This window comes from Talpa occidentalis, unplaced genomic scaffold (assembly GCF_014898055.3).
Source record: "Talpa occidentalis isolate TD23 unplaced genomic scaffold, MPIMG_talOcc4v2.1 talOcc4.9, whole genome shotgun sequence".
In the NCBI taxonomy this organism is placed as follows: Eukaryota; Metazoa; Chordata; class Mammalia; order Eulipotyphla; family Talpidae; genus Talpa; species Talpa occidentalis.
The window spans coordinates 13,973,926-14,000,581 of record NW_023605305.1 but is presented as its reverse complement, the minus strand read 5'-3'; the positions used below and the strand labels follow the sequence as shown (position 1 = coordinate 14,000,581).

The window sequence follows — 26,656 nt, the reverse complement described above, 5'->3', positions numbered from 1 at the left end:
GCTCCCCCATACAAATACTCATGTGTGTCAAGTGTGAGCTGAGGCCTGGCCATCCGAGCTTGACTGTTGTCAGTGATGATTAATAGAGCTCAGGATTCTAATCTCGTGGTTCTGATCTTATTCCAAAAGTTGGTTTCGGACTTGCTCCTATCCTTGCCACCTCATTAAGGTTTAGAGGCTCTTGCAAACCTGGAATTACCCCTTTTACTCCGCTGCAGGGGAAGCAAGAGGCAACAGCCACTTGAGAAACCCTTTCTCTCCCTGCCCCCCCAGGCCTGGAGCCCGTGCAGGGGCTGGGGAGAGGGTACACGTCTTCCCAGAGGCCCCCTGGGGCTCCAGGTTACCAGGGTTCATCTCCCCACCGCCCTCTGCCCCTGACTTGATGGCTCTGCCACCAGGCAGCTCTGCACCCATCCACACCATGGCGGAGGGGCTGAGGCACTGTGGCCAGCGAGCAGAGCAGAGATAGCCTAGAGAAGGATCAGGCTGAAAGAAGGACCTCGGCTTTGTGGTTTGAACTTCTCAGGTTCTGAGGCCCAGAGGCGGGAAGCTCTTTACTCTCTGAGCCTCAATGTCCCCATCTGCAAAAAATAAGTCTCTACTTGCAAAAGCACCATGAGGGCATTTTTACTAGTCAAGCAATTGCTTTTACTTGACTAGCGATGACTAGTCAAGCCCAAAAAGGCTCAGCCAGAACAGTTGCCTGTGTTGCGCATGACCCAGGTGAGGGACGGGAGAGCCATGGGAAGGCCAGACCTGGTGCAGGAGCCAAAACCAGAGGCCACTTCCCTGCTACGGATGCGCTACCTCCTCCACTATTGCCAGGCTCAGGCACAGGCCAGCTTGCCCCTCCTCCCCACTCTCTCCTGTTCCCAAGGCCTAGCTGGCAAGGGGCAAACTGGGGAGAAGGAACTCTAGAGCTCTAGCCTAGGGCACAATGAAATGCATCTGGAGTCCTGCAGGGAGCCTCCCCCCACTAGAAGGACATGAGGTGCACCCCATGGTTCAGATGGGGACTATGGGGGTTCAGATGAGATGGCACATCGCCTCCAGCACTGGGCGCTGGGTGCTGGGCGCTTGCCGGAGATGGCGCCTGCGGCACATTGAGCTGGCCTCAGGCCCTGGGCTCTGCCTGTGGATTCCAGCAGGGGGGCCACGGTCAGGCCTTGCTGCCCCCTGGCCTTGCCCAAGCTCAGGTTGAGCCTGGCTTCTTCCTTGATGACCAGTGTCTCCCCCTTTCTGGGTTCAGTGTTCCCATCTGTAGATTAGGGACTATAGTGGAGTCTGCCTCCTTGGGGGCCTCTTTTGAGATAGAAGGGGAGCCCATGGCAGGTGGGCCTCAGCAGAGGACCCCCCACAAGCCCTTCCTGTCTTCCAACCAAGGTCAGGCATGTCTGCTGATTTCCCAGTCCATGGCTGTTGAACAGATTTTATTGCCTGTAGCACACACTGCTCGAGCCCGTTCAGCTGGGCTTTTCCGTTGCTTTCATTCAGTGGGAAGGGAGGGCTGTGCACAACCAGTAGCCAGGCGGTGCCTCTTCATTTAAATGGGCACAGCCCATTTAATATCACATTGCCTGGATCCAGCAAAGCCTGAGCAGCTGGGCACTGCCCATCCTTCCCAATTTACCAACCAGGGGGCCGGGGCTCAGAGAGGTGCAGACCCTAGGCAGAAATGACACAGCCGGTCAATGGCAGAGCCAGTGGCTGTGTCTTCACTTCGGTGCTCTCCCCAGCTCCCTCCTCTTTTCCCTGGGAGTCTGGCCCTTTCCACAACAAAACAAACAAGCAAAAAATGTTCCCTGTAATTTGAGAAGCTCACTTGTCCTCTAGCTCAGTCAGGAGCCTTCCTGAGAGGCTTCCAGGAGGGATGCCCCAGAGTGCTCCCCCAATCCTGCAGGTGCCAAGCCCTGACTGCATCACTGTTTTTCACTCCACTTCCCACCAGTCATGTGTACACATACAAGTGTATGTTACATATAACATAATACGTATGTTACAGGTGTAGTGCACAAAACGTGTATATGATTTGTAATTTTATATTGTATATCTGTGCACACAGATACCTGAAACTGGGACATAGGCAAGTCCTGGTTTCATTGGCAGCACTTTTTTACATGGAACAATTGATGGCTTCTAGATTCCCTGAAGCACAGTGCCCCGCCCCTCCGAGATGGAGTCTAATTCTTAGGGCTGTGGGGTGAGTAGAAGGCCCTCCATGCATGAAGAGGAAACTGAGGCTGAGTGAGGGACCTGAATGCACCCCCCCCTTGAGTTCCAGGGCATGAAGCAGGATACTGGTTTCTCCTGAACGGGCCTTGGAGGCCAACTGGGAGAAGTCATTAGCTTCTGCAAGGGGGTCCTTTGTGGGGTGCTGGATTGAAGCTCCCCTGAGACTTGGGAAAAGGGAATAGGTAACTCCTGGGAGTGTCTGCTGAGGCCAGTTTCTACCCAGCAAAGTGTCTGCCTGGAGGGTGAGGGGTCTCCAGAGTGAGGGCCTGAGAGCCTCGGGGAAGGCAAGTGGCAATTGGGGTTCAGGCAGCCCTTCCATGATTGCTGAAAGCTCCTGCAAGCTGCCTTAGCCTGGAGGCAGGTCACAGATGGCACTCCCCTCCCCCAAGCAGCCCTAGAGAACCAAGGGGGGTGGGATAGCCCCGGCCTAGGTCCTGTCCTGGCAAGCTTTGAGCATAAGATTGCGTATTTCACAAATGGGAAGGGTGGGACTTGCTCAAGGTCCCCAACAAGGGGTGATCCAACCTTATTTTTTTCAATATCACAAGAGTGACAGCACCTCCTATGTGCCAGGCCTGTGTCACCACTTCACATGCGATTCTATGAGGATTACTGTCCCCACTTTACAGAGGAAACAGATGAGGCTCAGAGAGATGTTGGACAATTTCCCCTGATCACGATAGGTGGCAGAAGACAAACAGGCAGTGAAACTGCAGACCCAGACTCCTTCCACAGCCAATGGAGTTCTTGGAAGGTTTTCCAGAGCATCTATGTCCATTGTCTGGCACACTTGGGGACCACCACCCCCACCCAATACCAGGAATCCCTAGGAACCAGACCCACCCTTGGAAGCACTCTGACCAGTGGAGGGACACTTTCAGGGCACCTCACTCCCAGGAACACACTCAGAGTTCACCCCTAAACTCCCTTGGGCATCAGGAAGAGGCACCCCAACATAGGGTGGCTCTGACCCCCTGAACTCCCCTCACAGGGGAGGATGCAGCAACGGCCCCAGAATCAGGCTCTGGGGACCCCATATTGGTTTCATGGTTGGCCCAGACCTTCTGGCTTCATCACCCTGCTGTGGATAACTTAGGGTGCTCTTAGGCGGGGGTCATTAGAAATTTGTACATGAGTGGGTTGGAAGAGCAAGAGAAGATACCTGTCCACACCAGTTAGGGAAGGGTAGGGAATCCGATTTTCCCAGGGAGGGGAGTGGGAACTATCCAGCTGAGAAAGAGGGGTGGGGAGGGAGGGAGATGTGCCCCTAGGTCTGTCAGTCTGAGGGGAAGTAGGTTCATGGCAGGTCGAAACTGGGACCCAGCTGTTTTTTCTGTGTGGCCTTCTTACCCCTACCCCCTCCTCCCAAACGGGAAAGAAAAGGGCTACGTTTCTGCCAGGGAGCACATTCTGAGGATCTGAGGACGCAGGGACCCCTCAGGGGCCAGAGAGGCAAAATCAGAAAATTTACGCGTCCATCAGGGGTGGTTAGGGCAGCCTCTGTCCTGACAGGTTAGGGCAGCCTCTGTCCATTGGTTTGTCCGAGACGTGGGCGCACAGATGGTGAAGACTCGGACTGCCAGTCTTTTCAGAAAGGGCCGCGCAGACGAGGTGGCCCGCGGCTGGGACAGGGGGCCGCAGCTGGCGCACATCTGTGCGCGGGGCCCGGCCGGCGGCGGCGCAGCTGGAAGGGTGCAGGCGCCAACTAGCGGTGGATCCCGGAACTGCGCCTGCCCCGGCGGCCGGGCGACCTGGGACTGGGGGCCACGAGCCACCCACGCAGCGGCCGCGGCCCGGCGCCCTCCTGCAGCGCGCGCCCTCCCCGGCGCTGCAGCCGCAACGGGTTCGGTGCCGGGTTCGGAGCCCCACGGGAGCCCCGTTCTCAGGAAGCCCGTTTGTAAACCCACCGCAGGGGGAGAGCGAGAAATCAGGCGGAGGGACTAGTAAGGGCAACCGCGCAAATCGAAACCATTCCCCGAATCGAATTTACAACCCCCAGACCAGCGGGTCCGGGCCCCACAGCCGTCCAGCTCAGCCCGCGATGCCCGCCCTCCCGGGCCCTACCTGGCCACCGCTGGGCCTATCCGCGGGAAGGTCCCCGGGGTCGGCCACTCCGAGGCCTGGGTCCCGCGCTTTCCTCTGGTTCTGCTGGTGGTGCCAGCCCTTCGGAGAGCGCTCGCCCGGGCGGGGGGTCTGCAACTCCGAGGTGTAGGCGCTCTAACATGGTCTAGTAAAGGGCACTGGACATCCTGCCTTCGAAATGGCCAGAAGGACTGACGAGAGGCTCCTGAAGGGTAGGGAGAGCGCTCCTGCTGCTGGAGGTTGGGCCAGGGCGCGTCTGCCCTAGGGCGCACGCGGGGCTCGATTTCGTTTGACGACGACGACGAAGTGGCTCGCACTGGGCAGGGGTCAGATCCAGGGCGCAATCTTGCGGCCACCGTCGAATCCTGTGCTGCTTTGCTCCCGAGGCTTGGGCGTCGTCGTTTTGCACCTGTCGCCCCCGAGAGCAACGAAAGTCCGACCCACTCTCCAAAACGGCGGGGAGACTCCACACGCGTTCGTTCCCGAGAGCCCGGGGCGTGTGTCTGGGCCGGCGCGTCTAGAGAGAACCGGGCTTTGCTCTTTCCAGCTCCCCTCCCCGCGGCAGCCGGTCTCCAGGCCCTCTCCGGGCCTAGCAGGCGCGCGGGGAAGGACTTGTCTGCGGTGAAGTCCTGCACTGGTTGGGCCACGCGGCCCGGAGTGGGCGCCAGGACCCGAGGCCGCGGGCAGACAGCGCCTTGGCAGCGCCGCCTGCGTCCCGGCGACGGGGAAGACGCAGGCTGGGCCTGTGGGGACCGGTGTGCACCCGCGGGGAGGCAGAAAATCCTCTTTTGGAAACCCGGCCCTTATCTTCCCAGCTGCCATCCCGCGTTCTCCGTTCTCCGCACGGTTTTCTTCTCACCGTCAACGCGCGTCCTCGTCCACGATGCAGAACCGTGGTTACGCGCGCGGAGGAAAACAGCCAGCGCAAAACACAGTCCCGATTTCCAGGCCCCACCGTGTTTTTCAAAGAGCCACAGGTCACCACAACGAGGAAGGCTGCTGTGAGGCCTGCGCGATCCTGAAAGTTGTTTGGAGGGGAGACCCGGGAGGAGGGGAGTTAGTCGCCCTGCGCCCGATGGGTGCCCGGGAAGGCACCCTTCCCTCTGTTCCCACCTTGGCACCGGGGCCGCGGAGGCTGGGATCCAAACCCCGCAAGGCTGGGAGTTGCAGAGGCCGCTGGCGCGCGGATCGGGTCCGGGCCAGACGGCGCGCGCGTCATTTCGCGCGCGGTGGAAGCTCTTGGGTCAAAATAATTTGTGAGGCGGTGGAGTGAGGCGTCTGTGTGGGGCCGCCCCTGCTTACTGTCACCGGCCTGGGCGCTTACGGGCCCCAGCGAGGGGTGCAGGCACCGGCGGCAGAAAGCAGCGGGAGCCGGGGAGGCTCGCCCGCGGGTGGCGGGAAAAGCCAGAGGAGGGACGCGGCAGCCCCCGCGTCGGGGAGACGCGACCCCCGAGAGCGCGGCACAGGCGCCTTCCGCAGGGCCCGGCTGTCTTAGGCAAAATTTGAGCATCGGCCCCCGGCTCCCCAGAACTCCCGAGGAGCCCGAGACCCTCGCGCGGGGCCCCGGACCCGGGGCGCCCTCGGCGGGGCGGGGCCTCCCGCCCCTCCCCGTTGGGCGGCCCGCGCGGTCCCCGATCCTCCCCCGAGAGGTGGCGGCGATGGGGGCTCCGATTGGCTGCGCGACGCGTCGCTCGGCCGGCCCCGCCCTCGCGGGCCCCGGGGTACTAACCCCGCGCGGGCGGCCGCGGCGCCGCCACTTGATTCTCGAGGATTTGCTCCGGGGCGGCGACCGCGGAGCCCGTGTGGCGGCCGCGAGCGGGGGCGGGCGCGGGAGGCGCCGGGCGGCACAGCCCGCGCGGGCCCCGCCGCGCACCGGGCAGCGGGACGCCGGGGCGGCCGTGCGCGGGCCGCGCGCCCGGGATGCGGGGCTAGCCGGCAGGTTGCGCGCGGCCGTCGGGGCGGCCAGGCCCCCCAGCGGGCGGGCCCCGGCGGGGCGTCCCCGGGCGCCGCCCCCTGCGCCCTGAGGCCGCGGCCCCGCCGCTTCTGCTTTCCCGCTTCTCGCGGCAGCGGCGGCCGAGGAGGCGCGCGCGCCGGCCGCCCCCGGGGAGCCGCGCGCCGCCGCCCGCCCGGCGCCCTGACGGCCGCTGTTATGCGTATTCCCGTAGACCCGAGCACCAGCCGCCGCTTCACACCTCCCTCCACGGCCTTCCCCTGCGGCGGCGGCGCCAAGATGGGCGAGAACAGCGGCGCGCTGAGCGCGCAGGCGGCCGTGGGGCCCGGCGGGCGCGCCCGGCCCGAGGTGCGCTCAATGGTGGACGTGCTGGCGGACCACGCGGGCGAGCTCGTGCGCACCGACAGCCCCAACTTCCTCTGCTCCGTGCTGCCCTCGCACTGGCGCTGCAACAAGACGCTGCCCGTCGCCTTCAAGGTGAGTGCAGGGCCCCGGCGGGCGGGCGCGGGCCCCGGGGCGCCGCGAGTCCCGGCTGCAGGAGCCGGCTCGGGGGAGGGGAAGGAGGAACCCCCGGCGGCCGGAGCCCGGCTGCCCCACCGAGGGCGCTTTCGGTCTCCCGGCGCGCACCGCCTGCACCGCCCGGGGGCTTCTGTGGCCCCTTTTTGGGGTGCACCCCGCGCAGATGACTTTCAGGGGGGGTCACCCTCTCCATCTTCGGGGAGCCCTGCGATGAGGCTGTGGTTCGGAAACGGGCAGTGGGGGCTCTGCCGCCCTCCAGCCCGGATCCCCCAGACACAGCCCTGCGGGCCCCGGGGAGAGGCTCGCCGGCCGGGCGAGGAGCGGAGGTGGGTGGAGAGGGGGAGCGGGGCCTAGCTCCGCGGCGGCACCCCTCCCCGGCACCGCTTCAGAAGCACTTCCTGCTCACACCCTCAACCTCTGGCTTCTGAAATTTTACACCCGGCGGCTCTGGGCCGGGTTGGGGGCACTGCACCCTAAGCGGCTGCCGCAGGGATCCAGAATCTCAGGCGGATTGGGGGCGCCCCCACCCCTGGTAGACCCCAGTCGTTCCGAGGATCTTTTTCTCTTTGCCAGGGAGTAGGCGACTGTTTCATTTTCATTTTTTTAAGGGGGCAGCGAGATGAAACGAAAAAGTCTTGGTTTTCCCCTAAACCTCTCACAGCTGCCGTGAGAAAGGGCAGGGCAGGAAGGGCCGGCGGCCGGGGGTGGCTCTGCCCGAGGTGACTGGAAAGAGCAGCTCCTGGCAGCTGAGGCCGTCCTTGCTCCCATTAAGACGGCTCCAAATTGGAAAAAAAAAAAAGGATGAGTGGCTCTTTGAGGTCTCCCGGGTGACATCTTAAAATACCAGTGGGGAAAATCTCCCGGGTTGGAGCTGGGGGGAGGCCCGTGTGACTTTAATCCTGAGATCGGAGGTTTTACTGTCACTTGGAGCTTAAAAGGAATCTTTGAAATTAAAAGAAGACAGCATGTTGACAGGAAATCTGGCCTTTTTAATCAGACCCCAAACATTTTCTCCTTGAAATTTTTACCATCTGGATCCCCAGTCCCTGCACGCGGTGGCCACGTTTAAATGGCTGTGACTGCGTTTGCAGTCTGATTCCTTTTCAAAAGGCATCTGCCTCTCCGAGCTCCTTGGAGTGGGGGGTGGGGTAGGCCGGTTGGGTGGGGGGACCCTCCACCCGAGCCCTCCTGCAATTCCCAGCAGGTGCATCCTCCTCCTAAATGTCCCCCTTCACTTTAAAGGAGCTTTCTGTACAACCCTTCTCAAAACACCAGTTTGTTTTGCATTTTGCATTTTCGCTGCATAACGAATTCAGACTCTGCCGAGGGGGACAGGCTGAGCCTGTGCTACCTTCCAGGGCCAAATTTCGTACCCTGCACGCCTCTGGAGTTCATTGTGTGTGAATCAGTCCCGTTATTATTATTGTTGTTATTTTCACTTAGCCACTTGGTTGCTAGGAGCATGTTGATTCCTCTTTTAAGCAAACGGAAGGGGAGAGGGGAACTGTACCCCACATCACCGTGCTGGACCAAGTCACAGCTCGTCCTTAGAGTTAATGAAATCAAAAGGGTAATTCCTCTAGATCGAGCTTAAACAGTTGACCTAGGATCTGGGTGCGGAAGGTACAAATTGGTCTTCTTGTTTTTGTTCTCTTTGGGAGAAGGTCTCTATTGCTTTGAAGCCTCTTCTCCACCCAGCATTAGAGATGCCTTTGAGAAATCCGCAGTGCGCCTAGGACCTAGGGGAGCTGCCCAGCCCTGCCCCTCCCCTCCTCCCCCCAGCCTCCCCCTACCTTTCTAAGCGGTCTGCCTGCCGGTGCCCTCAGGTGGTGGCGATGGGGGACGTGCCGGACGGAACGGTGGTGACTGTGATGGCCGGCAATGACGAGAACTACTCCGCCGAGCTGCGCAACGCCTCGGCCGTCATGAAGAACCAGGTGGCCAGGTTCAACGACCTTCGCTTTGTGGGCCGCAGCGGGCGAGGTGAGCGGCCGAGGGACTGCGCCAGCCCCGCACTGATGGTGGCGAAGGTGGGGGGGAAGCAAGCTGGGGGAGCCGCCCTGGGGTCCAGAAACTGGGGGCTCCAGAAACAGATCCTCAGGCCCAGCTCAGTGTAAAACAGTGGTTGTAATCCCTTAGGGTGTTACAGACCGCTTTTAAGGTGTGAGGAAAGTGAGAGTCTCTTGCCAGTAAAAGACAGTTTTCTCCCAGTTTCTGAGGTTTACTAATTCCTGGAGTCTTGTGTGCCATCTGTCTTTCCCGGGTAAGCAAGTACCTGGTCTCACAAAAGATGCTGGCAGAAGATCGTGGATTGACAGACCCAAAAAGGGGCCTTGGAGGTCTTTGGGCCGCTGAGATTAGAGGACAGATCCTTGGCCTGCGGGGTGCCGAAGCACCCCGGCCACTCTCCCAACTGGGGCAGAAGCTCCCTCCCCCGCCCCAAGCTTTGAGGCTACCTCTCCCCAGCTGTGGTCTCCAGAAGCCACAGTTTCCCCAGCCCTTTGTGCCTCAAGGTAGTTTAGAAAAGAAACAGTGCAGGGCAGGATGCTGAATATTGGAAAGCATCGCCTGAGGCTGCTGTCTCCCGCCCCAGAACCAGGGCCAGGTATCCCACCAGTCTGATCCACCTGGGCTGTGTGAAGGAAGGGAGGACCTGACTCCCACCATCACTTCTGGGTGGAGAAGTTCTCGAAACCCTCCCTCGGCGAAATGGAGCCTGGAGAGCTCACTGGCCCTTTAAGAAGAGCCTTCTGAAAAGTGGGGAGTGCCCTTCCAGGCACCCGGCTTGCCCCTCCAGCTTTGTGTAGGGAGTCAGCCAGGTTCCGCTGCCCCTGGTCTCTGCAGGGGCTGAGGCAGAATTGCACTTTTCATCACCAATAAACAAGACCCAAGGTTTTAGTTCTCTCTAAGCCGCCAGCCCCGCTCAGAAACGGGCATCTGGGCACCATTTTTTCCCTCTCCAACCATTCAATGTATACATACAAATGTCAAACATATTTTGACTTTTCAGCATTAATTAAAACCAGGGCATTATTTGCATGTAATAACTGTTTACTTGTTACTTTTTATGAAACCGAAATAGTTTACATTCTTTCAAACATTTCCTGTTCCTGTTGGCTCCCTTCCCCATGCACAGATTTCTTTCAAACGTTGCCCTTAACTGGTTGCAGGTTGATGGATGGAAAATGTTTGCTTTTATGAATTAAGCTTTCATTGCTGCTCCTAATTAGTCTCCAAGCCCTTTTGTCATCCCCAATCTCTCAAGCCTTTTGCAACTTAATCCCAGCCCTAGCTCAGAATGCAGGGTCACCGGCCACTGGTCGGTGGTGGCTGGGGTGGCAGCCCCTCAGAGGGGGGACGGCGCCCGGAAAGTGCTTCCCCAGGTAGATGTGGGAACCCTGAAGACCCGCTTGAGCTGCATCCCCTTGTGAAGCAGGTGAAGAAGGGGTCAGTCCTGGAAGCCCATCTGCGGCTCCCTCCTCCTGTTGAGTTACTGAGACCTTGTCATTCTGCTGTTGAAAATGATTTCTTTGTGGCATTCATGCCCGCAGACCTGTGGCCACCCCACCGGTGCCTGCAGGGAGGTAGATGGGTTCCAAGGGTCGCTTAGCAGCATGCTGTTGGAGAGGGCACCCCTGAGGCTGGATTTATGGCTCCTCCGTGAGATGCAGGGGGCTGAGGGTGCAGGAGGCTGAGCCTAAAAGCCATTCCTTTACCGGTCCCCATTCCTTCACTGGTCTCAGTCGTCCTGGGAGGCAGGAGGAGGCCTGAGCGTGAGTTGTGCCAAGTTGTGTCCCTGTGGAACTCATCTAGGAGTTCACAGTCTTCAGCAGCCTGGGTCCTACAACCAGCCCTCCTGGATTTCAGTCTGGCTCTGCTGGGGGCTTGCTGGGGACACTGGGCACATTGCTCAGCTGCACTGTGCCTCAGTTCCCTCATCTCTAAAGTGGGGATCCTAATGGTTCCCGCTTCACAGGGTTTTGTGAAGATGAAGGAAATGGATACAAGCGTACCCTCTTGAGAGCTGATACTTGTTAGAGATTCTGTTACTTCAAATGTCCGGGACCGGGGGACCGGAGGATGTCTCTGAAGTCCCTTTGAGTGGTGACAGTCACTGATTCTCTGATTATGGTGTGGTTTGGGCGGGGGTGGGGGAAACCCAGGAGGTTTGAATTGTTGAGTGGGAGAAGTGGAGGCGGCCCAGCCGCGGGGAAGGAGGGCGCAGGGGTCCTGGGGCAGGCGGCTGCGTGTCTTGCTGTGCCCATCCCAGGACTGGGAATTCCCATCGCGGAGAACACATCTGTGATTGACATGTACAGTTTGAGCCACTTTAGAAGTCGGACAGGTTGGGGTTTGGGACCCAGAGCCTTTCCCTGGCTCCCTGACTGCTGCCAAGACTAAGTCAGATGGAAACTTCTGCTACTTTCCTTGCTTTTTATTCCTTGATTCTGTCTTAATTTCGGGGAGAAAGTTTTCCGAGAAAGACACGCGGGCACCGCCACCATAAAGTTCTGGTAAGCCAGAAGGTGTGAACCAAGCAGAGGAAGGAAAGGAAAGCAAATCTTGGTGTGTCTCCCACATGGTCAGGGCTAAGGTGCCCCCACCCTCCTGCCAGACGCAGCACCCCCTTCCAATAACAGAAATTTTGTAACGTGCCATTTTCCATCCTACCGGTTTCATACAGTTTCAAGCTTGATATAATTCCAGCGCTATCATGGGGTGGGGGGAGGGGAAGCGGTGCACAGTGCAGCATCTGTCTGAATTCGGCCGCACTGGGGCGAGGCGACACTGGGGAGCTTGCACCTGTCTGCGGGAGTCCCACGGTGGCCAGTGTAGCTGCACAGGGGAGGGGTTTGTGCCTCATGCCTGAACTCGGCTTTGCTGTGAATGACATGATTTTCTGAAGTCTGCAGAGTTAGTGGCTAAGTTCTGAACGCATTAAAAAAAAAAACCTGTCTCCGCTCCCTCCTCTCCTAGAAAACGCAATAGCTGTTGAATGTTCCTTGTTTTCTGTAAAATTGAGTTAGAGTCTTGGCCCAGAGATTTTGCTGTCCTGTCCATGTCTGGAATTTGCTTCCCCCCCTTCCCACCTGTCCCCCCTTGAGGACCCCACACCACAAATCGCCACGATGCCCTCCAGCAGGGGCCTCTGGCCTAGGTGAACATGAAAAGAGCATGGTTCCTACCTGCCATGTTCTGGGTTCAAAGAAAACTAGTATGTGGGGAGAGGTTTGGGGTAAGGGAGATGTATAGATGCAGGCTGGGGAGCAAAGGGGGGGGTTCCTGATCGGGGAGGAGATAGATGGCTTCTTGGCTAGTGTTAAGAACCCAGAGGCCTCCTCAGCCTGTGTAGCACCTAGGGGTGGGACTTAGCACTTAGGACCCAGGGCTGAGAGGAGCAGGGACTTGCCCAATGCCACACTGTTGAGCTGGGCTATGTGAGCTGATGGGTCCAGGGCCTTGGGTCCTGTGGGGCTGTCTGGGGCCACTGAGAGCCCTAAGGGAACCTAATTTCCCAGATTAGGACTTCTCCTCCAACCAGAGCCAGCCCTCAAGTGCCTTGATTTGCAATTCCTGACTCCTGGCCCATTGCAGGTTTGCCTGGCTTCCTGCACAGAGCTATGGACTTCCTGCTCTAACTGGAGAAGAGAAAGCATAGATGGGGTTGTGCCCAGGGGGACAGCTTTTTTCCACCCCTGGGGTCACAGGTCCCTGCTTCCCGTGGTACCGGACTCCTGCCCCTCCCACGTCCCAGCCTTCCCTTCTCTCCCTCCCTCCCCATCTCTGGGAGGGGGGGCCTGCCAGACTGAAAACCAGGCAGAGACATTGAGGAGGGCTGGAGACTTCAGGGATGGCCTGTGATTTGCTGCATGGGGAGTTGGGGGTGTCTCTCTCCCCAGGAGCAGGGCCTCAGTATCCATGTGGAGAGGCAGGCTCTAGCACATTCTGACCTTTCTGGGTCCTACCTGGGCAACTCACTATCCCAACTCACCAGAAAAATGGTAGCAGTAATCTCACCTACTCTATGCCAGATGCTGTCCCTGGGACTGGAGGTACAACAGTGAACAAGACAAAAAATTTAAAAAAAAAAAAAGGCCCAGAGAGCTTATAATCTAGTAGAAAGAGACAAAATAAACAAGTAGATAATTAGGAGTCATTAGCATACAGGCAGGTAGAGTGGGGGTGGGGCAGGAGAGCCTCTGATGCTTCTGACTGAGCTTCTTAACCTTTTTTTCCCCAATGGATGCCTTTGACAATCTGCAAAAGCCCATATGCTTTTCTCAAGAGGATGTTTTTGAAGACTAAATAAACAAAGGATTGCAATGAAACGAATGAGCTTAAAACATAGCAAAACGTTTTATTTTTACTGTGGTCTCTTAATGTGTTCAGTAATAAGATCGAGTGATGGGTCTGATGATGACCGTGATTTTGAAGTAGTGACGGGCATTAAGGATATTTAGAGAACTCTGCAAGGTCTGTAATGTGATACGTGACGTCTGTTGGTGACAAGGTCACAGGGACTGCTAAAATGCCTCTGTGGTTTCTTGCCCACGTTCACACTTGAAAGATATGCTAAATTTCATCTAGAGGTTAGGGGCAATGCGATTGTCACTTTTTTTCCTATCCCAGTTCACGGGCTGCTCAATTTGAAGAGGGACCCACAATGCAAAAATTAAAAACACCTACTTTAGATAAGTGGCCAGGGAGGGGCCCCCAAGAAGATGGCTTTTTAGCAGAGACCCAAAGGAAGTGACTTAAGAAACAATGGGTGCTTTGTAGTCCCACGGGGCATCAGGGCTTCCCTGCTGTGCCCTCCTTGCTGACTCCTGGCCGCTCAACTCTGGGCGGTTACCTCGATTCCCCCTCAGCATGGCACCCAGCAGCACCAGGAGGCCAAGAACCAGGGTTAGAGGGGAGTGTCCAGGAGAGAAATGACATCAGGGCCAGGGAAGGGAGGAGGTTCTCAGAGGGGTGGGCGAGGAGCCGAGGCCACAGCCTGACATGTTCCTGGACCTTCTGCACTTTCTGTTTCCAGAAATTGTGGCCAGTGCCGCTGGTCTGAGAATGAGGGCCCAGATTTGCCATGACCCAGAACCCCAGGGGCAAATGTGGTTTGTATTTCCATCCCTGACTTTAAGGGCTGGCTCAGGAAGAATTTCGCCCCTTTTCCCAGTTTGAGTTAACACCCCAGTTGACTCACCCTCCAATCTCCTCCACCTCCTATCTCAGAAGCCCTTGGGGTCCTTGGTGTGGCCCTGGCAGCCTGGCTGGGTTTTCTCCTATTTTGGGTGTTAGAGTTTTCACTTATCACTGGATCAACAAGCAGCACCATGTAGAGAGTATATGAGCTATCAGTGCCTCCCCGGGTTCCATCCCCCACCTGTGAAGTGGGGGTGTGGAAACTGCCTGCCTGCTGCAGAGTTGCTAGGAGGTCACCGGCAGCCTCCCTCGGTGACCACCCTCAGTAGCCCTGGGGACACAAGTGCTGGGGGGCCTCTCCTGCCCTCGGGGAGTTCAGGCCTCTAACTGGGGGTTCGAGGCAGAGGAGAAAAGGTAAAGTTTGACTTGGGGGGATCACACTTCCCCCCCAAACTCATACAGCATGAAGGCTTCAGATTGTAATGGAGGTCAAGAGGCTCTTACTTAGGGAAGGTGCTGTGAAAATTGGGGTGCCCTTTAAGGAAAGCCCTTTAAGTCAGCCTACCAACAAGTCAACCCCCAGTTGGCTCCAAGAATGAAATGTGGAAAGCAGAGAGCACACCGCTTATGAAAGGCAACATTTCATCTGCCCTTTCTATGGGGAAACCCGTCTGAAACATGATAGGAACAATCACGAACGTGAGTTAGGTAGAACTGAAAATGCAAAACAGCTCAGTGTCAGAAAGCGAAATGTAAGGGCTGGTGAGCTGGGAAACTGATGGCCACAAACAGGCCGTGGAAAGTAGTAACAGAGAGTGACTTTTTTTTTTTAAGATTTATTTATTTATGCATACAAGAACTGGGGCACAGGCCAGAGGTGCAAGGATTCACCAGAGACAGAGCAGGGAGCAGAACAGGCAGACTGACCGAAATACACTGCTGAGGGGAGCAGCGGGGGAGACAGGAGAGGTCTGCTGCGCCATGTGGGTAGCTCCCTGGCTGGTGGGGGATCGAATTTGAACTCATGCTTAACACCCCCTTGCGCCACCAGGGAGGCCCGAGAGTGACTTTTTTCGAGGCACAAAAGCATTCATAGGAAAGTATAAAAGAAACCAAAGCAATAATTCATGTTGCATAGTTGGATTCTATTAGGACAGCTAATAAATGGAGAAAAAATTCAATCTCACTAGTCCCTGGTGAAAAACCAGTGAAGTCAAAGGGTTTAGGAGATCTTCCATCCTGATAGAAGCCTCCTCATCCTGACGCAGCCTCACACCCATGACTCAAGACCAACGTCTCGGGCGCGGGCCCAGCCCTCTGATGCCGTGAAATCACTCACCACTTCTTGGAATCGATTCTAAGGAAATAAGCAGAAATGTAGGCAAAGATTATTAAAAAGAGAAGGTCATTTTCGTTTTATTTTAAATGGCAAAAAAAAATTATTATTTTAAAAGTTTTTTTCCCCTCGCAGGAATTTTGAATGGAGACTTTGGAGCCAAATGTCTATCTAAAAATAGAACCGAGTTCTGGAAATAACAGTTGTGTCTACAAATGAAACGTCTGCAGCTCCCCAATCTAGTCCTTCTCCAGCCCTCGCCTGGCTGCACACACCAATAAGAAATAAGCAGCCACAGCCATGCCTGAGAGAGAGAGAGGGGAGGGAGAAACAAAAGATGAGGGTTCCTTGAGTGGGGGCATTTTGCAGTCATTCAAAGCGAAGTTTAGAGGGAATTTCTAATGACATGGGACGTGCATATGAAATAATGTTCCATGCAAGAAGACACAGGGAGAGGCTGTCTGTGTCTCGTGTCTCTGCGACATGCAAGAGCAGACACCCACGTGCTGGCCTGTTTATCTCTGGCTGGGGGACGACGGGCCTTTTCCTTTCTTTTCCTTTTTTTCTCTTCTTAAAAAGATAGTCTCTGTGTCCTCGGATTTTTCTACAAAGATCACCAGTCACTTTCAGAAATAAAAATATACACTTGCCCGTCCACTGTTCCCCGCCCCAGATCGCAGGGGGTCTCTGCAGAGAGGAACAGCTAGACACAGGGAAGCAGCGGGACGTGAGCTAGGCGGCCGGGACACAGGGCAGGGAAGGCCAGCGAACTGGAGCCTGCAGCTTGATTCACCCAGAGCCCCTCTGTTTGCCCAGGTTCAAAGGAGAGAAACGAGCCCCTTCTGGAGTGTTGGGGTCATCAGGGTGGGGATATCAGGGTTTTGTGAAGAGCTCCAGGTGCCAACCTCCTGCCTTTATTCCCTATCCCCCAGGTAAGAGTTTCACACTGACTATCACCGTGTTCACCAACCCTACCCAAGTGGCCACCTACCACCGAGCCATCAAGGTGACCGTGGATGGACCCCGGGAGCCCAGACGTAAGTGCCAGCACCACCCGCCGAGGCCCCTGGGTTGGGAGGAGGGTCCAGTGGGGGACGGACAGCAGCCAGGGCCTGCTGCATCCCAAGAGCACCAATCCCATGGGATTTTTCAGACATCCACTCTACACCCCCATACTGTGCATTGGCCAGCAAAGGCCTCAGCCCTCTGGACTTAGCCTGAGCCAGCTGGAGGCTAGTAAGGAGGCTGGGACTCATCCCCTCCCGGCGGGTGGCCCCTTGGGATCTGCATCTGCTAAGGAAGAGGACAGAAAGCTTTCAGACTGGGCGTTAGTGGAGTATGTACGTGTGTTTGGGGACAGAGGCTGGCCCAGCTTGGCTCCTCTCTGCTCCACCTCTCCTGCCAATGGGAGCCAGCGAAGCGGGAGCTGGTCTGACTGGGAGGCCAGGTACCCCGCCTTGAAACTCTCTCTGACTCTCAGTACATGACTTGCTCAAGTCACACCGGCTCAGGCCCTCTAATGCGGGGACCCCCCCCCCCACTCTTCAGATCGGGAATGCAAATTTGATTCTGCCAGTATTTCTTGAGTGCCTACTATGTGCAGGGAGCCCTCACGCCTGCATTTTAGCATGAAAAGGAATGTCTGTATTTAATTGCTTGTGCCTGCTGGAAGACTGAGCTTGCAGGTTAAGATTTGGGAAACTGGAGGGACAGCTGCCACAGAATTCTGTGTCCACTGAATGAGTGAGTGAGTGAGTGAGTGAACAAAGAACCCCTGGCTGTCTCTGGACTGGCCACTCTTGTCTGCACTGGCCCCTTTCGTGGCAGGCTTGGGCTGCATGTATTGAGAGCTGCCCTGTCCTCTTTCTTTGCAACCGTGACCCTTTGAAGTCTAGAAAATGTTTTCACATTATTGTCTTACGAGACACAGAGTGACCTCAGTTCTGGTGAGAAGAAATCCTGGTTTAGGGGCAGCCTGGACAGAGCCTCTAAAGTTTGGCCAGGCTCTGGGAGCCTGGCCTCTCCTGAGCTCCTCACCCCACTGGGCATGCAGCTCCCAGCCGGGACCTACTTTGGCCACATTCCTGCAAGGGTCGTCCGTGAGCTAGGCTTTGGGGCCCTGGGCTAGCTTTTGGCCTCAGCGTTGTCATCTGTCAGCCCAGTCAGTGGTGATGGTTGGGAAGCCCTAGTAAGCCACAGGCCACTGTGGTGTGGAGAGCAGATGCTGAGCGAGCTTGCCTGGCCGGGGGCCCTTGGGCAAGTCACCGAGGTGTCTGGCCCCAACTCCTCCCTCCAGGAAGGGGGGAAATACCACCCTCCTTGTAGACACGAGGATCAGTGACTTGTGTGGTTGGAGCCATGGTGTTCTGTCATCTTGGCACCCGGAACTCTCTTGCCTCCCACCACCGCCACCATTAGATGGTGGAGGGTGAACGCTTTTGGTCAGCAGCACGGTGCCTGCTGAGAGCCCCAGCCGTGGTCACAGAGGTATAAGGTCCCATTGAAGGAGGTGATCGTCTCCAGGCACAGCATGGAATGGACAGGAGCCACAGCTGGGCTCAGCATGACGGTGTGGCCCTTAGGGCCATGCCAAGGAGCAGAGGCAGCAGTGCCTGTGAGCATGGGCCTCAGAGCCCAGTGGGAAGATCCCAAGGGCGGCGCCTGGATCCCTTAGAGCCCTTAGAGCCCTCCATGTTCAGCCCTGCCCGACCCAGAGCCAGCTGCCCACTCTGCCCCACGGCAGCCCCTGGAAGAGGCAGGAGGCTCAGCCCTGCCCTCGGAAGCCCCTGGTCCCAGGAGTCCTTCCTGCCCTTCTTGGAGTCCTCCAGACCTGAGATCGCCCTTTCTCAGGGTAAGCTGTTGGGAGAAGGGATGACACAGGATTAGGCAGCTGGGGCTGAGAGGAGGCAGCGAGAGAAGGGAAAGAAGCTGGACCAGGAGGTAAATCGCAGGGAGAGCCAGGCTTGCTGTGTGGATGAGGCAGGCGGCATCCCCCTCTGGGCCTTGGCATAGGTGAAGTCAGTGGTTTTAGGGCAACTGTTCTAGCAAAATCTTAGCAGAAGCTCATCTGTACAAGAGAGCAGAGGTGGAGGGACATCTCTCGGGCTGCCACCGAGGCCTGCTTGCTCCTGCCCACCTGGTGCTTGGTGCAGGTCTCCCAGCACCCTGGCCTTCAGCCATGACCTTGACAAATCCTCCCCTATCTGGGCCTCGGGCTCTCTACCTGAGACTTTCCACAAGCTGAGCCTCAGCTGCCCCGGGAATGGGGCGGGGAGGGGGCAGCGGGGTACGGGCCAGGAAGCCAAGCCGCCTGCCCACGGATGAAGTTGTAGGCTCCAGGCTGGGGCTCAGGGGGCCTTCCCACCTCATGGGCTCTTGTGTAAAGTGGGGATGGTGTGGTATTGTTAGCATCTGCGCCTGGGGGTGTCATGCGGATTAGGAGTTTGCAGCTGCCCTGCCCTCAGGACATGCCCATGGGTCAGCAGAGTGTTCCCTTCCCAGCTTTCCTCCTGCCGTCAGGCCCACCACCTCCTGGAGGGCTGAGCTTCCTGTGGGCTGGGGTGGGAGTGCGGGCCAGGGAGTGGGGGCTTCGGCTCCCCAAGGCCCGCCTGTGGGTTCTGTGGCCGGGTCGTTCCCCTCCAGTGCTTTTCAGAGTGTGCCCGAGCTGCAGCCAGGTGGCCGGCTGGGTTTGGAGGCTGGCTTGGTGGCTTCCTGCCTGTGTGGCCTCGGTTTTGAGGTTCTAGGGCTGGTGTCCCTCACAGTCACTGGGGGCTGGTTGAAAAGCAGGTGGCTGGTGCAATCCAGGGCATGGGCAGAGGTGATGCAAGGCCTGGCCACTCTAGCAGGGACCAAGATCAGGGATCCACTAACAACCTCTCCCAGTTTCAACACTTGCTGGTACCTGAAAGGGCAGGACCCAGGTTCGTAACCCCGCCTGAGGCAGAGTGGGTGAACTGTGGGCCCTTTCTTCCTGAATGTACATGGAATTTCAACAAATAACTGTCCTGGGCCTCTCCCATGTGCCAGGCAGGTCCTGTTCTAGAGGCTGGACACCCCATAGTGAAATCTGCAGGTGGGCTGTGGCCCCCTGGGTCTCTTGCTGCTGTGGCTCTCACCACCCCACAGATCGGTGCCCACTGCCCCCCTGCTTCCTCTCCCTCACCCTCCTCCCTCACCCCACTCTGCTCTTTAAATATGCCAACCACATTCCTGCCTCAGGGCCTTTGCATTTTGCACCCCTTTTGCCCCCACCTAGGACACTCCTTCCGCAGCACCCCCAGATTTGTGGCTTGCCCCTTCCCACCCTGAAGTCTTTCCTCAGACTTCTCCGTGCTCCCGTTCCCGAGCACCCCAGCAGATCACACAGAAAACCCGCCCCCCAATCCTTCCTGGTTTTCATTTTACCCTGAGCCTTATCACCTTCTAAGATGTGGTTTATGCCATTCAGTACGTCATGCCCCACTATTGTAGACGTGCCGTGGGGCAGATTCTTGCCTCTGCTTTGTGGGCCCTGATATGGACCCCAGGACACAGACAGAGCCTTAGTGGGTGCTGGGTCTTTGAAGGTTTCTTCCTTAGCTCCAGGTCAAGCGAGGTCGAGGGGCAGTGGGGCTGAGCGGAGGCTCCTGCTCCTGTGCCCAGCTCCCAGGTCCCCTACGATCCCCAGGGAAGTCTTCCCAGCAGGAGGGAAGGGGTTAACCTCAGACCTCCCGGTTCCCCTAATCAACCCCAGGCCACTGGAAACCCCAATTGCAGCCCTGGGAGGGAGCTGTTTGCCTCCCTGTCCGCTGGCCCCCCGCCAGCCTGTTTCCCTGCCCAGCCACCGACCAGCTTTCATCTGCTCACAGGGGGCCGATTCACGGCAGACCACCCCGGGCCCTGCACCCGCCTGTGATTCCGCGCGCGGTTGTTAAGAGTCGGGTGTAAATCTCCTGACAGGCCGCAGAGCAGGCCTTGGGCCCGGGTGCCCCACCCCACGGCTGGGCAGACAGTGGCTGCTGTGTCTGGGCTGTGGCCGCACCAGGGCCGGGCCGGGCAGCCGAGGCGGGCCAGTGGCTTCAGATGGGTGAAGAAGCCCATATTTGGGGCCCACATTGTTCTCTGGATGCTGTCCCTGCGGCCCCGCCCAGCTCTGCTGCTCCCCACTCTCTGGTCCCATTGGCTTCCTGCCCCCTCCCGGCCAGCTGAGGCAGGACTCTGAGCTGGGCTCTGCCAGCTGGGCCTCATGCCCAGGCGACCCCCTCCTCTCCTGGAGGGCTTAGCAGCTAAGCTGCCGGTCATGCTGACAGTACCAGGCCTCATGCCTCCGCTTTCCATCTGTAAAATGGGGTGATGGTAGCAGCCCCTCAGAGAATATATCGGTGGCCCAGCTGGCACAGAGCCTGCGGGCACAGCCTCGACGCCTGCTGAAGCAGTTGCCTCTCTCATCTCAGGGACTCGTGTTGGCTGGGGTGAAGGCAGAGGGATGGCCTGAGGACCCTCTGGTTCCCCCAGCAGTACTCGGTACCTGGCAGGTGCGGAGACCCCCTCCTGGCATGTTGTGCTGAGGGATGTCCTGGGGATAGTGGTAAGGGACCCCCAGCCTGTAATCTAGCTCTATCCTCTGTTCCCACGTGTGTGAGCCTGGCCGGGCCCCGGCGCTCTTCCCCACGTGACCGCCAGACCTATGTGCTGGGGCAGCCCGCTGCACGGAGGTGTTGAGGAGCAGTGGGCAGCCCAGAACGTCTCCCTCAAGGGCCCTGTTTCGTTCTCACGGCCTGTCCTCACCCTGGGAGTCCCGGGCTGTGCTCTTCATTTTACAGATGAGACCGCTGAGGCCCAGAGGAAGAAGGTGGCTTGCCCAGAGCACCACCTGCACTGTCTGGGCAGGCCTGGGCCCCTGGGCCCTGCAGGGGCGGGCTGGGCAGACACAAAGGAAGGTAAAGGAGGGTCGGGGCAGTAGTCAAGGTGACACAGAGGGGCTGTGTGTGATGTGAATCCCGCTGTTGGAGGCTGTCGGGCAGCCCAGGCAGGTCCTGTTCTAGAGGCTGGCCAAGGCCAAGCGTGTGGCTAGACAGCACGTTCTGTGCTCCACTTTGGAGCACTTGTGACCTGCCCTTCAGCTCATCCTCACCCTCGGGGATCAGCTATAATTCAAACGTGGAAACTGCGGCCGGGAGAAGGAGATGGACTTGGAGGGTCACAGCAGGGTGTGATTAGGGAGCTGGATTCAGCCTCAGAGCAGTGCAGAGCCCCTGATGGGGTCCACTGAGACCGCTCAGCCGCCCCTCCTCCAGCCTGTCCTCTGGACATGCAGAGGGCAGCTCTGCCCCAGGCCTGGGCTGGGCCCTAGCACCCATCGTCTGGAACCCCCAATTTTCAAAACCCAGGCTCCTCTCCTGAAGGATGGGCTGCAGGAAGAGAAAGTGACCAGGTGCCTTCTGTGAGGCCCTGAGTGTGTCACTGACTGTCACTGAGCCTTGGTTTTCTCATCTGTGCAATAGGAACAGTGCAGGCCTCCCTCGGGGTGATACCTCCCACTGTTCTCAGGACCCTCTTAGCCTGCAGAGGTGATGTGTGGGGAGGGCGGGGAGTGACAACAACGATGAGGTCTTCTTGGAGGCGAGGCTAAGGGCTGAGGCCAAAAGGACAAGAAAACACTCTTGGCGGGGGCTGTGCCTACACTGAGGCTCTGAAGCGTGGGAGGCAGAGAATATTCAAGAAATACTGGGAGCAGCAGCGACTGGAGGTGACAGGTGGGCCATGGAGCAAGAATCCTGTCCTCTCCTTCGGGGTCCCCAGTTGGACCAGTGACTGGTCCTTACCCCCATGTCAGGGACTCCCAGAGCTAGAACGGCCTCTGTGAGCAGGCTGTACACAGGGGAAACTGAGGCATGGAGCATGAAAGAGCTGGGCCTCAGGTGACCAAGTGAGCTAGCCCAGAGCTCCTACCCAGCTCCCGCTGTGGGCGGCCGAAAGAAAGAGGTCTTTTCCACAGGCCATCTCCTTTCCTCGGGCACAGGAAGTTCCGTCCTGCCCGCAGTGCAAAGGCCCTGGCCCCGTGGCTCCGAGACTCTCTGGCGCCCTGGCCACGTGGAGGTGCCGAGCTTCCAGTCGCCCCTCCCTGGCACTGGCTCCAGCTTCCCCGGTAACAAAGGAGCAGCTCCCAGCGCTGTTAGGGCCCCCCTCCTCCAGGACAGCAGCCCCGTGAACAGGGCACAGTGTGGTGGACCTGTGAGCGGTTCAGACCCTGGGCCTCACACCAGCTGCTTAGCATAGTCTCACCTTGAAGCCTCCGTGGCCCCATCTGTACAGTCAGAGCAGAAAAAGACAGTGTCACGAGGAAGAGGGCTGGACTGGAGTCGGGGTCTGCCCTGCGCTCGCCCCACTCTGGCCCAGACACAGCGTATGTAGCAGCCTGGTCCTGAACCTGGGGGACACAGTCCCTCCTCCCTGCCGCCTTGCTGAGAGGCTGTGGCTCCAGGACTCCCTGCCCCATCCCTCGGATGGGTCACCCACACGGTGCAGAACTTGTTCAGCTAGCATGTAGCCTGTGAGCCGGTGCCTTGGCTGGGACGCTGCAGCTGGGGGGTGGGGGTTGGTGGAGGAGGCCCCCGGGGCTGCAAGCAGCAGGGCCCTCCTTGAACCCAGGCTGACTGTGAACCCGCCCTCCTTCCGCTGTGCCTCGGGAGTAACTGTGAACACTTTGTAAACGGTGTGACTCAGAAATGAGACTTCACTCGCCAGTGATGATAGCGACAGGCCTGAGGTTAGCGCTGGCTTTTGTGTGACCCCGTCAGCTCTCTCCAAGCTCGTGGTTGACTGCGACACCCAGATCCTTTGCACCAGGCTGCTCCCAAGTCAGCCTACACGTCCATCCGGCTGCCTGCCTGCCTGATGAGACTGTCCTGACCTCACCGGCCCCTGCCCATTCCACCTCAGTAGCTGGGGTAGCAGCCCCTCATCCAAGGCTTGTGCAGGCTGGTGTCTGAGCCCTGGGGGGCACCCCTGGGGGTGCCTCCCGAGGGGCATCTGTTCTCCAGTCCTTGGTGGCTGGATAATGAAATCTCGGCCTTGGCTGGTAGGACACATCCCTCAGAGCAGTTGTTTGTTTGTTTTCAGTGTTTGAATTAATTGCCAATACATAAGATTTGGGCAGACGTGATGTGTAAATTGGAAGCTCCTGGTAAATTGGAAGCTCTGGCAACACTGGTCACCCCCATCATGGCACCAGTCAGCTGGACGGATAGCAGCTGGCCCTTCTATGAGGCACCCCCTCTCCTTCCTGCCCCCACCCCACTTGCCTTGGTTACAGATTTGTCCAGTCCCCAAAGGCATCTGAGTTTGCAGCCTCAGCGCCAGCCAAACTCCCCAACTCCTTTCCCCTTTTGTTGCCAAGGTCCTGAGAGGCTGCAGCCTGGGACCCGAGCCTGTGGCCTCTTTGGAGGACAAAGTGGGGTTCTCTGGTTCCCAATGGCCTTCTGAGCCTGCTGTGGCTCCTACATGGACTCCCCATCCCCAGATACCCACTGAGGCTCTGAGACATGTGTGTAGGGAGCCTGGGGGCCTATGGATACCAGAATCCATTGCTCTCCCGTTTTGAAAAGGCCTCTGACTGTCCTCATGCCCACCAGTACTCAGCGATCATCTCACACCTTCCAGGCTCCCAGGAGGCATTTCCCAGGCCTGGGGAATGACCTGAAGACTCTATGGTACCTCCCACCCATTTCTTCTTCTTTTCCTGTCAATCTAGACAATTCCATGTCACTGCAGACTCAGGCAAGACCTCCTCTCTCTGAGCCCCTTCCCCACACTTCTTTTCCAAGGGGTCCCAGGTCCAGGAAATCCTCTCCCCTCCCTGGCCGTGTGACCTTGGACAGCCTCTTCACCTCTCTGGGCTGCAGTTCTCGTGGCTGTAGAAAGAGAGCCTGGCCATACTGCCTGCCAGCCCCTCCTTCATGCCTCGTGCAGGACAAAATAGGCCAGCCTAGGTGTCAGGCTGAGCTCTGGAACCCAGGAATGCCGGGCCCTTCGACTGAACCTCTATTCCTAGCATCTGTCCTGCAGAAACCCCAGACGCACGGGGGTGAACAGGGATAGCCGGGGCCTTGCCTGGCAGGGAGTAGTTGAGGGACTTTGGAAACACCTGGCATGCTGGCGTGAACTGCAGCCCCATGAAGGTGGCAAGTAGGAACAGGGACATGCCTCCACCCCACCCCAGAACCAGCTGCTGATAGGCTCCCCTTGCTCTGCAGGGCACCGGCAGAAGCTGGAGGACCAGAAGGCATTTCCTGACCGCTTCGGGGAGCTGGAACGGCTGCGCATGCGGGTGACACCCAGCACACCCAGCCCCCGAGGCTCGCTCAGCACCACAAGCCACTTCAGCAGCCAGGCCCAGACCCCCATCCAAGGTAGGGCACAGCGGGGGCGCCAGGGGGGAGGCGGACGGGTCCTGGGCGTTGTCCATCTGCCTGTTTATAAAGGAGGCCGCTGGTGCTCACCAAACCCTGCAGATGCTTCCTGAGGCCCTACTGTGTGCCCAGTCCTGGACCGAGCCCTTCATTCATTCACTCAGCAATCATTGACACCCACCTCGAGCCATCGCTGTGCTGGGCTCAGGGTCAGCATGAAGGACAGACACAGCCCCCGCCCTGAGCTCCCTGTCTCCAGGGCACATGGGCATTAACCCGGGAAAGCATCATCAACCCTGGGCATGACTGGCTCAGGGAGCCTGTGGGCAAGAGAAATGACCTACTGAGGACACTGCCCCACCAGCCCCAGCTTTCTCATCTGAAAGTGGGGGAGCTGGTGGATGCCTCTGTCCAGGGCTGGGGTGACATTCACATGCTATTGCTGCCCTCAAACCAACTTCGTAAACTGAAATAGATGTTGTGGCCCTGGAGGAGAGACCCGCAGCGTCACCTGGGAAAGGTCTCCCACCTGCCCCAGACGCCTTCCAACAGGCCTCTGAGGAGGACGGTCTCGGGCTGGGGCCCATGCTTGTCCCCATCGCAAGATGGAAAGAGCAGGCACAATTGAGGTGCCTTCCCGGTACACAGAGGCCTGGCATAGGGCAGGTGCTCCGTAGGTGGCTGGATGGTGAATATGTTTTCCAGGCTCTCTCCCCTGATGGGTGGGGTGCCTGCTGGGGGGTTCCTCAGCAGGGGGCAGAGAGCACATGTCAGCAGAACTGGGCAGAGGCAGGAGGGCTGGCTGCTGCCTTGCCGGTGGTCCTCCGGGGCCTGGTTAGAGCCCATTTGCAGAGAGTATACTGAGCCCACCAGTGACCAGGTCCCAGTCTCCAGAGCACCTGCCCCCAGCATCAACCTGTACTTTTGAGGGCAACGAGGTGCAAACCAATTCTCGCCTGCTCCCCTCCCTTCTCCATGCCCCAGCTATCTGGGCCTGCTGGGTCTCTGCCCTGGCCACACACGCTTGGTGTAGCCCCTGGGCATGGAGAGAAGTCCCTCCCTTTCTAGCCTGGGCTCAGGGAGCTGGACTTTGGTCCTGCTGAGACCCCTGGGGTGGAGAGGCCCAGGCTCAGCCTCTCAGAGCCCAAGGGCTAGCGAATTTGGGACCCCCGGCAGCTCTTGAGCCTGGGGTGGTCTGACCTTAAGGTGCTTCGGGAGTGTCTGCCCTCTGGGCTCATGCCTGCCTGCCCCAAAGCTGCCCAGCCCCATGGGTGGCATTTGTCAAGGTACAGTAGCCTCTCACTCCAGACCCGGCCCTGCATGGGAACCAGTGGGATATGAGGGCCCAGCCATGGAACCCCAGGACCCAGCTGACAGCGAGAATAGTGGCTGCCTGTCCAGCAGCTCCTTTGGAAGGAGAGCCCCCCTGTGGCTTGGGGACCCGTGCACAGAGGAGCCTGAGGCAGGTCTCCCAGCCCTCAGCCAGCTCCACAGGGCCCGGCTGTCTCAGTAGCAGCCAGATCCCTGCTTCCACTCTGGACTGGGAGGAGAAGAGAGGACCTGTGGGGCATGGCTGATTCAGTCCTGCCCCTTCTGCCACATCCTGAGTGGGCGCCCCCAGCACCCCTAACATCCACTGCACCAGGCCTCAGTAGCCTGTGTCACCCTCTGCTCCAGCCAGGCCTTCCTCTCCCCTGGCCTGTCCCCTTTGGAGCAAGAAGAAGGGCTCTTGACAACCAGGGCCAGGGAAGGAGCATGAACTTTGCAGCCAGATGGACCTGGCTAGGAGTTGTGGCTGCCAGGCACTGGCTGTGTGGCCCTGGACAAGTTACTTTACCTCCCTGAGCCTCAGTTTTCTCATCTGTAAAGTGGGAAGAAGGGAATACCTGCTCCAGAGTGGTGTTGGCAGAACCAGGTTTAGGGATCTTCTCACTGGTGGGAGAAGCCTCTGCCCTCAGACTCCATCCTGGACATCCCCCTTAAGACACCCCACCACCTCTTGGTGCC

General features: G+C 58.4%; 1 protein-coding gene across 2 annotated transcripts in view; it reads left to right on the top strand.

Moving 5' to 3' along the window:
* RUNX3 (RUNX family transcription factor 3) overlaps positions 1-26,656 on the top strand; it is a 55,686-nt gene that overhangs the window by 23,706 nt on the left and 5,324 nt on the right. The window contains exons 3-6 of one of the 2 annotated variants that reach the window (XM_037498879.1): positions 6,480-6,742; positions 8,611-8,767; positions 16,193-16,297; positions 24,494-24,649. In XM_037498879.1, the coding sequence (XP_037354776.1) occupies positions 6,480-6,742; positions 8,611-8,767; positions 16,193-16,297; positions 24,494-24,649 (681 nt within the window). Of the gene's footprint in view, positions 1-6,070; positions 6,743-8,610; positions 8,768-16,192; positions 16,298-24,493; positions 24,650-26,656 lie in introns of those variants that run through there. The other variant, XM_037498880.1, reaches the window with a different exon arrangement.